The 13516-nt window shown below is 41.4% G+C and overlaps 1 protein-coding gene across 1 annotated transcript; it reads right to left on the reverse strand.

Moving 5' to 3' along the window:
- Positions 1–2871: 2871 nt before the first annotated feature.
- LOC149305468 (endoribonuclease LACTB2-like) lies at positions 2872–9516 on the reverse strand. Its single transcript, XM_089477485.1, has 7 exons — positions 9392–9516; positions 8285–8448; positions 6773–6899; positions 4016–4194; positions 3546–3694; positions 3200–3281; positions 2872–2912 (listed from the first exon to the last, which is right to left on the reverse strand). The coding sequence occupies exons 1-7, from the start codon at positions 9514–9516 to the stop codon at positions 2872–2874; spliced, it is 867 nt and encodes a 288-aa protein (XP_089333611.1).
- Between the last annotated feature and the right edge of the window lie 4000 nt (positions 9517–13516).

The raw sequence follows: 13516 nt of genomic DNA on the forward strand, positions 1-13516 counted from the left end.
CGTGTAGTTACGAGCTTATTTGGTCTGAAGTTTTCATAAATCAAACAAATTATTGGCTATTGTAGATTTGATAGATTAAAAATACTTTTATCACATAGAATTTTGCAGCAGATAAGAACCATTTGTCCCGTCTAGTCGGCTTGTTCTTCCTGATGAGAACACTTTAATCAGTCCTTGGTCTGGTCTTGGATTTTTTTTTTTTATCTTAAAATGTGATATAAAACATTCTGTCATATTCGGTGAAACCAAACATCCAACTTTCATTTTATTTTAAATAAATCCTTGGGGAGAAAAGCTGATATTTAACTTGGTCATATGAAAAAAAGACCTTCATTATCCTGCCAAAAATTACAGCGATGGAAGCCTGACTCAATAGTTATATTCTCGCAACTCCCAAGATAAACAGAATAATTAAACATTTGAATGCCTGATCACTGCGTGATATCCCTGAAATAGTCATTGCTAAAAAAACATAGTAATATCTTTTACATTATTTTATATATAATATATAGTAATAAAATATCATTTTTATTAAGAACGTCAAATCCTGGTATGGCAAAAAAGGAATTTTCACCTTGTAAACGCAACGGGAACAGTGATTTATTACACTAATTTATTGTAAAAATAAAGATGAGGCTGGTTCTCTTGCCACGTGGAGTACTTTGTGAGAAATACTCTGTAACGCTACCTGGTCCTCCTGTTTCCATGATCCATGGGTTTGTATGGCAACCCAACCACAAGGGCATTTAAATGGTATCTAAAACTTGGATGACACGCTTTTTAATGAGTCACCTTATGTTGACCGAGTCAGAATATGTTGATTTTTTGGACAAGCTTTCTGTTGCTTTGACTTTCAGTGCCATTTACTGTTAAATACTCAACTAAGATACAGGAGAAAGTGCTATTTACATTTGTAACCACTGCCAGGTAGTCAAGTTACCTTTGAAAAAATTAAATGTCATTTCAATCTTTTAGAATAAACAGCTAAAGTGAAGTGAGCGTTATTTCATGACATCATCAATAACCTCTTATAATCGACTCAACTCCTCAAGGATCAAGATTTGTACACTTGAGGTTAAAAGTGATTTCAGCTACAGTTTTTTTCACCAAAGGGAGCGTTGGCAGGAGATTTGGGATATTAACCTTTTACTTTTCCATATGAAACACCAGCAAGGTTCTACATCATGGAGAGCCTTGGTGGCCTTGTATAATGCATACTTCAAAAGGGTAAGGAGATTCTTGACAAATTAATTCTATATTGAACAGGACCAACCAAGCTTTTCCTGCGGCAGGTCACCGAGGCTGCACCTTCAAAACTTATTCAGTCAAGAGTCAACAAGACTCGTCAACTTTTTTTTATTTTTTTTTTTTTTTTAAACCATATGCATATATAAACTATAATATTGTGTAGGGAAAAAAACCCTGACGTTCGCTGAGCCAGTGCTGGAGCTAACTGGATTTAAGTATGTTGCATGCTGGGAGATGTGTTTGGTGGAACGCATCTCTTGCGCGGAAAATAGCTGAAGAGAAGCAAAGGGGCAAATTCACACGGGACACGCATTTACAAGTGGGACACCACGTACATTCAAGAGGCCTCTCAGTTCTCATATGCATTAAAGTGCCCCTTGAAAATATAATAATTTACTTGCCTCGAGTTTGGAAGCATCTCATTGGCCAAGGGTTTCAGCCCATTTCAGCAATTACACTGCAAATATGAAAATATATCCTTCAAAATTTGATGGGCTTTGTTTGAGGTCTCAAAATCCAAAACCTCCCAAAAACAGTATATATTTTGGATTGTTGATAATCCAATGTATTTCAGTAGGACATTTCACACTTCTAAGCAGCAATTATACTGCCAATTTCTGTCATGCTTGGGATGTTTTGAAACACATTGCACTACATATCGTTGGTGAAATGGTAAATCTAATGTATACCCCAAACTTTACTACATCCTGCTCCAGTTTACATAAATTATAGTATGGGGTTTCCATTTGGAACCCTCAATTAAACCCCCCAGTAATTTACATGTGTTATTTTAGCCCAATCTATTAGATAAACGCCCCGACTCTTTATTATACTGCATGTAGTACACAATTCAATGACTTGCTGTTAATCACCAGAAAAATATTCTGGCTAATAGAAGTCTATGGAGAACAGACTTCATCCGCATTGGCATAAAGAGTCAGCTCAATGTGATGTCTTTGCTGGGAGAGTCATCCCAAATATCTGATGAATGACAATGGCAGCCACTTGGCCTGCAGATAGAGGTAGGTAAAGCTTACTGAAACTAAATGAGAAATTCAGGCTTCTGTATCTGTTAACCTACATTACTGTATACAGCACTATTTTATGAGTAACATACTTGTTTTATTATTTGGGGAACAAAAAACAGTTTATAATACAGCAAAAACTGTAGTAAGGAAACTGAAGTCTCTTGTTATATTAGATTTCGGCCAGCAGATGGCTTTCATTTTGGAAAGCTCCAGGGTCCAAGGCAGCCTCCTTTATGCACAATGATGGCCTAAGCACAGGGATCTTCCCCTTTAGAAGGGCAGAAAGGATTTTTTTTTTGTTTTAATGCTCCCCTAATCAATGCTTTTCAACTTTACTATTAACTTTATTCATTCCTGTAATTCACTAGACCATAAAAAAAAACACCAGAGTAATTTTGTTAACATTTAATAAGGGCATATCCCAGGATTTCTTCAATTACAAAGCTAAATGATAAATTGAAGTGAAAATGACAAATATTAATATTATTTAAAATACATGTAGTTGTATTACAGGTAGTAGTTACTTGCATAACCTTTATTCGTATAAAGTCATTTCATGAAGTCCCTTCGCATATGTTGAACAGAACGTTGTTCTTCACAACTTACTCTTCCATCGAATGGGCGAATGTTCTTCCACTACAAGAAAAAAGAAAAAAAAAAAGTATGTTTCACTGCTGATCACTACACAAAAGTGATTAGTACCGGTATGACTGTGTGCCCCATTTTACATTGAATAATGAACCTTTTGAGCTGATCAATTAATGGATCTTGCTAAATACCTTTAATTCTACCAATAATAATATTCTACCACCTATACTACTAAAGTGCAATTGACAAACGTAACTAAGAACGGACTATCTTCCAAAAACGTTGTTGGTGATGTAGTCCATAGGTAACTGCAAGAAAATGAAGAAGAAACTTACGTATTTTTCCTTCCTTCTTAAGCTTCTTTAAATGGTGAATAAGGTTAATCTCTGCGGCTTTATGTAAATTCTCTGGGGTATCCTGTGTGGAAAAACACCAGCATTTGTAGGTGCACTAAAAGATCTTCATTAACAATTAAAATAATCCATCAATATACATGATATACTGCACTGTAAACACACACAAAAAACAAACAAAAAAAAACCAACATAACCCCCCCCCCCCTCAAAAAACAACATTATCCAAGAACAAATCTTAGGTGATCACTCATTGGTTGTGGCTCCATAAATAGCACACTTTGAAATGTCAACTTGATCATTTTTTAATGTGAATTAAACTCCTTACCTTGTACACTATTTTAACCAGTTCCATCGACGTCAGAGCTTTGCCAGGATTTTCTTGTAAAACCCGAAGGATCTGTTGTTCACGAGCCAGTCTATGTGAAATATATTCCTGAATTTTGGCTCTGGCGCCCTCAACTATAGGGCCGTGTCCTGTTAGGCAAAAAGAGGTTAACATTTTAGGAAGAAACACCTGGCTAAACTGGATTAAGTACGAAAAGCACATGCTGAATGATCCCATTAATGTCTAAAAAGTATTAAATGTGCAAAAACTGCATTTACAATATTCCAATTTATGTTAGGAAAACAGTTTTTAGGCCTAACAAACGAGATATACTTTTAATGGTACAGTATCTAGTCAATAGACTCTGTTCATTACAATCAATTTCCGTGTGCAAATTGCTATTAACCGCTCTTTACAAATACAGCCCATTGTTTCTAAATGACCATGATGTCCTTCCTGAGAGCACCAACCTGGATAAATCTTGTCCGATTTAACATCCAACAACTTTTCCAGAGACTTCATATAATCATAAAGCTCCTCAAAGACAGCAGTTCCCTCTCCCAGTATGCAGTCTCCAGAGAAGATCGCATTTTCTTCTAGTAACTCCAAAGCCATATGGTCATCGGTGTGTCCTGGCGTGTACAGAACTCTACAAGGTTTCATAGAACAGTTATCAATCATGTGCAATGCCTTCTGAATTCAAACTATCTAGAAGCTGCTAAAGGGTCTAGAAGATTTAGCTCAGTATTATAATGCTGGCTGGCCGTGGAGTAATGGTAAACTGTCCTTGTGATATCTCAATAACAAAATAATGTCCTGCCTACTATTATATGTAGAGGACATGTATGTATAATTCATAAACAGCACGAGAAAGGAAAATGATGTAAATAGAGGGAACCCTAGTAAGTAATTTACCACTCAATACAACACAGTTTCTAAATTACACAAACTACATACATTCATTCCACTAAGGAAGGAAGAGCCAATGACGGAGCCCCTGCTGGCTAATTTTAAGGAACCGTTGCAGCAAACATGGGATTGGCTGACATAAGAAAAAGTGCTCAAGCAATTAAATACTGTTAAAGTAGACAAGGCCCCTGGACCGGATGGTATACACCCAAGGGTACTGAAGGAGTTAAGCCTAACTCTGGCCCAACCATTATTACTGATCTTTAGGGATTCTTTCTGTTCAGGCATAGTTCCATTAGATTGGAGCAAGGCAGATGTTGTGCCCATATTTAAAAAGGGATCAAAATCTCAACCGGGCAATTACAGGCCAGTAAGCTTAACATCGGTAGTGGGGAAATTATTTGGTTGCTAAAGGTATACATTCAAGATCATATCTTGATCCATAATCCAATCTGTAAAAGTCAACATGGATTTTTGAAAGACCGGTCTTGTCAAACCAACCTATTAGCATTCTATGAAGAAGTTAGTAAAAATATATAGACCTGGGTTTGGCTGTAGATGTGATTTATCTGGACTTTGCTAAGGCATTTGATACGGTCCCGCATAAAAGGCTGCTCTATAAATTAACAGAAATAGGCTTAGGGGCAAATGTCTGTATGTGGATCAGAAATTGGCTAAAAGATAGAATGCAGAGAGTTGTTGTGAATGGATGTTTCTCAGTCTGTACGCAGGTATTAAGTGGAGTGCCTCAGGGGTCTGTCCTCGGTCCTCTTCTTTTTGATTTATTTATAAATGATCTCCCAAGCTGCATTGAGAGCCATGTTACAGTTTTTGCTGATGACACAAAATTAGGCCGGGTAATTCAGACTAATGTTGATGTTTCTTCTTTGCAGGAAGATTTAGACAGAGTTGGGGACTGGGTGTGCAAGTGGCAGATTAGGTTTAATATAGAGAAATGCAAAGTTATGCATTATGGTAAAAATAATAAAAATGTGACCTATTCTTTAAATGGAATATCCTTGGGGGAAACAACCAATGAGAAGGATTTAGGAATAACGGTTGACAGACTTGACAATAGTGTGCAATGCCAGCAAGCAGCTGCGAGGGCCAATAAGGTTTTGGCATAAAAAGAGGTATTGATTCACCGGAGGAGGATATTATCTTGCCTCTTTACAGGTCATTGGTAAGACCTCACCTTGAATACGCGGTACAATTCTGGGCACCGGTCCTCAAAAAGGACATTATGGAATTAGAAAAAGTGCAAAGGAGGGCTACAAAATTAATAAGGGGATTGGGAGATACTAGTTATGAAGAGAGACTAAAAAAGTTAAAATTATATACGCTAGAAAAACGGCGTCTCAGAGGGGATTTGATAACATTATATAGATACATGCAGGGCCAATATAACGAGCTCTTCAGTGACCTGTTCATTAACAGAAATATATACAAGACGTCACCCTCTGAGACTGGAAGAGCGCAGGTTTCATAGACGACAAAGGAAGGGATTCTTTACAGTGAGGACAATAAATGTATGGAATTCACTTCCAAGGGAGGTGGTGATATCAAATACATTAGATACCTTCAAAAGGGGTCTGGATATTTTCTTAGAAAGGTGCGTTATACAGGGATATAAATAGAATAACATTAATATTTTAGATCTTCTTGATCCAAGGAGAAATCCGATTGCCTCTTGGAGTAAAGAAGGAATTTTTTTTCCCCCGGATGGCAGAATTCGAAGTAGCTTAATTAGGGGTTTTTTTGCCTTCTTTTGGATCAAGAATAGGAAGGTTAGGTAGAAGGGTTGAACTTGATGGACTTAGGTCTTTTTTCAACCTTACAAACTATGTTGCAAACTATGTTACTATGTATAGTAACCCTTTGTCTGCTTCTGATTTGGGCTCACATCAAAAATAATTGTGCCAGTAAATTTCATAATTCTAAAATCTCATGTATTAAACACATTATAGTGCATTAATTTAATGACTAGATTGTAAACTCGCAAGAGCAGGGCCCTCTTCTCCTTCGCACCAGTTTGTAATGTATGTGTTTAGAAATTGTTCTTCTCACTGTAACAGCGCTGAGGAATCTGCCGGCGCTTTATAAGTAAATGTAATGTATATTTATAGTGCACCAGCAGATTCCACATCGCAGAAGACTTCAGCTTAAAAAAAATATATTTGTCCCCAGGTCCACTGACCAATCCTGCCAACACATTTGTTACATGTTATTAACATAATCCATCATCAGACGTGATCATCAGATCATGTATTCTTCTATGATCTTTTCACTGCTTACTGTATAGTTAGCAAACTGATTACCTAAGAGTTGCTCCTTCAGTTGATATAATATCACCATCTTTAAGGTAGTTGTACTTTTGATCACCTCCACCTATAACCTCTTCTTGGTGGGGACAGCGAGGAAGTTTACTGATGCTGAAGCCTGAATCTGCTAAAAACACATAACGTCAAATTTGTTTTAAATAGACATGAAAAGTTGTGTAATACTAAAAAAAGAATATGATCTTTTGTCATGCAGTCTTCTTTACAAAACAAAACACAGTTTGAGACAAAAGAAATACAAATATTCTTATAGCAGATGTTATTTTACAAAATACATTTTCAGCAAATTTTTCTTTTTTAATGGAAAAAACATAATTGGGTAAGCTTTGCAGAGCATGAACTTTTCAATTCTTGGAGGCGTTTTGGCCATTCAGTGGTGATATACATAACTTCTAAACATGATGCCAGAAAGGTGTATAGCACAGTGTGCATAGCTTTTGCCTTCCAGAGTGTAAAACAAATAATCTCTAGTGTCTATATTTTAACAGAGTGAAATTTGCCTTGCACTTGGGACAGGGCCGGCCTTTGGGGTGTGCGACCTGTGCGACCGCACAGGGCGCCACACTCCAGGGGGCGCCGCCGCGGGGCCCGCCGACACCGCGCGCTCCGACAGCGCGGGGTCCGATGCCACCGTAGCGTACCGCTGCCGCCAGCAGCGTACCTAGCGGGGGGGGGGGCGGTCCGCACCGGGTGCCGCTCATCAGAAGCTTCTTGAAATGGGTTTCCATGGCCAAGCAGCTACACACGAACTGAAGATCACTATGCATAGTGTTAAAGCTACAGCATTCAAAGACATTTAGACAATTGCTTTCAACATCATGGCACCAGTTTGAGGACAGCCTTTTCCTCTTCCAGCATGACTGTGCTCCAGAGCACAAAGCAAGGTCCATAAAGGCATGGTTGGATGAGTTTGGTGTGGAGGAACTCAAGTGACCTGCACAGAGCCCATAACTTAACCCCACTGAACACCTTTGGGATGAACTTCATGCCAGATTGTGTGCCAGACCAAACAAACAAACGGTCCTTTGGCTGAATAGGCATACATTCACACTCCAAATTCTTGTGGAAAGCCTTGCCAGAAGAGTGGAAGCTTTTATGGCTGCAAATGGGGGACCGATTTCATATTAAAATATCTAACAGTCCCCACCCGCAGCATTCGCTGAGTCAGCAGTGGAGCTTACTGGAGGTAAGTATATCACTTACAAGGAGATGAGTTTGGCACTGAAAATAGCAGTGAGGTGGGGAAAGGGGTAAATGCATTTGGTGGTATTCTGCAGAATCCCCCATATATTTGTAACACCATGGAAAAAGGGACCATGCAGTAATCATATGGATTAAGTGCATCTGATGGCTGGAGTGTCCCATTAAACACTTTTCCAATCTCTCAAGACACGAACTGCTTCATAATTCACAACTTTATTTGAGGACTACATCTAAAAACATAATGCTTTATAACTTTATAAATGAAATGCAAGAAGTAGAACTACCTACCACTGACTACATCTCTACATACGTCAGCTATGCCTCCAGTATGGTCATGGTGCCAGTGAGTCACTACAATTTCTTGAATGGTTGTATTAAATTCAGACAGCGCTTGCTTCAAACAGCTGATGTATTCCGGTACTGCAGGCTCTCCTGTGTCTATAAGAATTCTCCTATTCAAGAAACAATGTATACATTTTGTTATGCAAAATTGCACAAAACACTAAGCTTAAAATAATCTTTATAAATACGTCAGTGAGCTGTAACGGGGACAATGACCTACATTTCCTGATGTTTATTTAAAATAAGGACTTTTTCGAAGTAATTGTAGGTTATTTCTAAGATCCATACAAGCTGCATTGCTGCTTTTTTCCCATACCTGTGCATCAATTTATAATAAAAAAAAAAAAAGTTTATGTATGGTTCTCTATATAACTCATTATAAAATCATGTGAAAAAATTATTTTAATTGGTACTTATTTTTCATATTGATTTGGGGAGATAATTTAATGAGCTGTAATAATATATACCTGAGAGAAATAATCATACAACTGTACGACGCTTGTTTTATGGTAATGTGTGAAACAGTTATCCCACATCACTGTATCCCAAACCCAATAAAAGGGATCATAAGGGTCAGGCGCCTGAAGACCATGATCCCATACATAAATAAAGAGTGCCAGCAGATCCCGCAGCAACGCTGAAGATTGGTCACCGACCGATCAGCAGCCTTTTCTCTTCCCCACTGTCTCATTATAGGCCAGTTTAGATATGGGCATCTGTTGACACCATTGGTCTTTAAACATTTGCTTCTATGATTAACTTTTCACTACAAACAGTATGAAAGAAGGTCGCCTCACAGCAATGGTGCCTGAAAGATTTTATAGCTCGTTTCAGGCCCAATGGTTGTGGGACTTTTGAACCTCGAGCTGATGGCTTTACAAGGAGTACAAGGTCTTTCACCGTGAGGCATCTTTGTCTGATCCAACAATAATAGCTTCACATATATATAACACATGTGTAGTGAGCAGCTGGCACGCCGGTTCCTGGCTAGGTAGCTCAGTGTATACAGAAGCCGCAGAGGGCCAATGCTCCATGTCAGATAGAGTGATTTACCTGCGGCCGGTGCCCACTAGGTAGGTATTAGTGCCCTGCAGTGTCATTGGACCCGGATTGCATCCTAACACACGGATAACCCGTAAAGACAACTGCTCGATACGCGGCAAAAGCGACAACGACATCATAACCTAAGCACTGCAATTCACCTCCCACAACCAGCTCAGAAACAAAGTCGGGACGGTTACCAATCAGAGGTTATCGTCTATTTCCGCCCACAGTACCGTCTCCGTGTTACTTATAGCAGGAGTTTTACGCAATTTGAGTAACGGTAACCAATCAGCGTTATCTTGTACTTCCGCCCACAGAATAGTCTCCGTCCACCAATTACAGCAGCTCTTTGGTTTAGACAGCCGACAGTTTTGCTTATAGCAGGCGTTCTACGCAATTTGAGTAACGGTAACCAATCAGAATTATCTTGTACTTCCGCCCCCAGAACCGTCTCCGTCCAACAATTACAGCAGCTCTGTGGTTTAGACGGTTGACAGTGTTGCTTGTAGCAGTTCTACGCAGTTTGAGTCACGGACTAGGATTGGCGGGCTAGGATTAACGCTTTCACTGTACTTGCAGTTACTTTAGCTGGAGGATGTCTATTAAGAGAACGAGTCGAAAATGTAGGCGGGGCTTGAACATTCATGAGATTTTTTTTTTTATTCTGTCGGAGTTATTGTGGGTTAAGCGCCTTGACGCTGTCACTGCTGGGGGGTGAATGGGGAATATGCATGTCGGTGAGCAGCTTTATAAAATATGCGTTCCCCCATGTTTCCACTTCATACAGAAACAGTTCTTTATTGATGTCTTGGAACATCTTTGGCTGTGCAGCGCCTGGCACAGACCCTGCAGGCTAAATCTAACATTTGCAGCTATATCCGTTTTTATTCTTTCCAGTCATAGTTTTCCCCAGTTAAAGCTAACTGTCACACATTTTTACATACACTCTCACATTCCACAAACTTGAGCACTCATGCTAACACACACACACTAACACTTATTTACACTATCATCCTAACACACACACTAATGGTAACACGTACTCCGTCTCACTCACACTTCCACTTACGTATTTATGCTCACACACATATACATTCATGCTAACACATACGTAAATCTCCATGCTCACACACACATTCATGCTTACACATAAACATATTCTTGCCCAGCGCTGTGTTGCTATAGTAATAAAAGATAATAATAATAATATACACATTCATACTCACACACAAAAACTTTTACATACTTCCTCCCTTAGCCCCTCCGGCACGTTCCCTCCCTGGCAGCTTTCTGGCTGCTTGCAAGACTCACTTTTACCACATGGTCACAAATTGTGTTAATTTCGCAAAAAAGGGTTGTTCTGGTCCAGGTCGGCCCTTTATGAAAAGATTTGGACCGGCCCGGGGCAGTTTACCGCTGAGCACAGTAGAAAAGACAAGGAGATCCTGGACTATCAGAAAGACCAAGGTACATTAACTCATTGAGTGCAGGGTGTCTGAGCACATTTGTGGAAGGATGGGCCAGTTTTCAAACAGTTACTATTGTTATGTTATCAACATAGGCGGAGGGCCAACCCTACTAGAGTGCGGGGGCCAGGGTAACGTAACTTTTGCGTAGCCCCATTAATTTATAATGTCACATAACTGTGGTGAGAGAAAACACTGGGAACATAAGAACTCTAGTGTTTGCTAATGATGGCTTCCCAGCAACCAGGGGTGTTTGTAGGTTCTGAAGAAATCTGGGGTAAAGCCTGATAATAGCTGCGATGCACAGCGTGGACGCATTTTCTACTTACATTTTGCTGTCTGTGTGTGTTCATGTAATGGTGCGTATTATTTAACAAATACTGTATTGTATTTTGCATGTAAAAATAAAGCTAGCTAACAGAATAAATATTCCCTCCACCCTATATACCTTTGTCCAGCTGCTTTTCAATTTACTTGCATGCTTGTGGCCAGGGCCGGCCGAAGACTTAACGCCGCCTGGGGCGAAGTTTAAAACGCCGCCCCCCCCCCCCCCCCGCCGACGCCGGGGGGGGGGGGGGGGGGGGGGGGGGGCGGCATTTTAAACTTCGCCGACGGCATAATCTACGACCCCCCCCCGGTACTTACCTTTAAACAGTCCTGCGGCGAGTCTCCCTGCTCTGCCACGGTGCCGGCTTGTAATGCTGAGCGCCGGAAATTGACGTCACTTCCGGCGCTCTGCATTACAAGCCGGCACCGGGACCGAACAGGGAGACTCGCCGCAGAGGAGAGAGAGAGAGGGGCGCCGAGCGGGTAAGCTAAAACCACTCGGTGCCCCTCTCTCTCTCCTCCGCTTCAAAAAAAAAAAAGCGCTTGGGGCGGCAAAGTGCCGCCCCTTCTAAAGTGCCGCCTGGGGCAATTGCCCCAGTCTGCCCCATTATAGGGCCGGCCCTGCTTGTGGCTATTTTCCCTCATATGAAAGCAGTGACACTTGTATTATGGGCAGCCTGCAGGAGTACCCAGGGGTCCCTGACTCTGAAGTGTCCTGTGCAGCTGGAAGGGGGGAGCTTTTAAATAAATCCACCATACAAATTGGTGGTCTTAGTTGTTCATTCTGCTCATTCTGACATCATACTCGAACACACTCATAATAACACCATACATTTATATACTTACACTGTTTATCTCCTTATCCCCTCCTCTATTCCCTTCTAGACTCCAGTAACCCTAGGCTTACCCCTGATGCTCATACACTCATACACACACACCCATGCTAACACAGGCAAACTGTTCATCATCATCATCAATACCCCCCCTCAAAAAAACAGTACATCAATGTAGATGACAATACATAATGTAACCCAGTTTAGGCACATAAGCATGTCCACAGGTATGCCAACCCACCTGCTTTTGAGTGCTACAACTCTGATCACCCTCGCCAACAATCTGGCTGAGATAGTTGTGGTCTGTGATGGAAGCCTCCATCACTGGGGCCACTGGAGAAGCCTGACTGCCAGCCTCCTCCCTATTGACTATGGGCCCTGGGTTTGTAGAGACTTCTGTGGCTACCCCCAGCAGTATCATCTCATCACTGGTTGAGGGGATTATCTCCAGCAGACGGCCAGGATCTGCCACCAGGGAGTGACCACCATTCTTTGATGTTTAATGTTGTATAAATCAGTCCCCCCCCCCCACACACCTATTGTATTGTTAATCCCGTTACTGCCCCTGTTGTCTCTGAGAGGCAGATTAAGGGGGCGGTTTGTGTCCCAATATCTTGTTTTATGTTAATGTGTGTTTTGCTGGATATATCCAGTCCTGTGTGTCCAAAATAAATCAGTCTTCGTTTGGTTTTACCCTACACTGAGTCTCGGCTAGTGACTGGGGAACCGGGGAAAGTGTGTTGTCCCAGGCTAAGGGAGCACAAGACAGCGGAGGTAGTCGGTCGGACTAGCCAGCTCCGTGACATTGGTGGCAGCGGTGGGATTGCTTCTTAGTCCGAGGGACACTTACTTTCTACCGGGATTAACCGACAGGACGGCAGACTTCGGTCGCCTTGACGAGGACATGGATGTGGTATCAGAATTCCAGGGGCTGCTGCGGGTCATCCTCTCCTGCTACACCACTGCCCTGCCTACAGAACAATACCAGAACCTGAGGCAAGTGGTTCGACGGTCAGTATGGCAGAGGGCTGTTATATGCCGGGGTCAGTGTCTTCCAAACTCCGAACAAAAGATTAGAGACCAGCGGGAACTACGGATGTCATTCCTGGGACAGCAACCCCAGGAGCAATGGGTATCCGAATTGGACAAGCTGGTCCAACAGGAGGTAGAGCTGGAAGATCACTATAGGGCTCTGCAGTGGTATACAGAGCAAGCATATTGGGGAACTGCGAAAGAATGTTCTCCAGAGGGCTATGACTTCGGTGGCCTGGGATTATTATGGGATAGTCTTCAGGAGGATCCGGACTTCGGCAGCACAGCGGAGTGGCGGATTGAGGACATCCGGGATTTCAGGGAGTGGGACCTCCCAGATGCACTAGAACTTAAAGGTGATTTAGACTTTTTAATTACACAGGAGTGGGAACTGGAGAAGGCGTATAAAAAACTGTTCGAACGCGTTCAACAGAATGCCCCAGTGTCCAGGGATTTTGTGGATGTGATTGAGTGGT

Source organism: Sceloporus occidentalis, unplaced genomic scaffold, assembly GCF_023333645.1.
Source record: "Sceloporus occidentalis isolate IW3139 unplaced genomic scaffold, rSceOcc1.0.p SCAF_11, whole genome shotgun sequence".
NCBI lineage: Eukaryota > Metazoa > Chordata > Lepidosauria > Squamata > Phrynosomatidae > Sceloporus > Sceloporus occidentalis.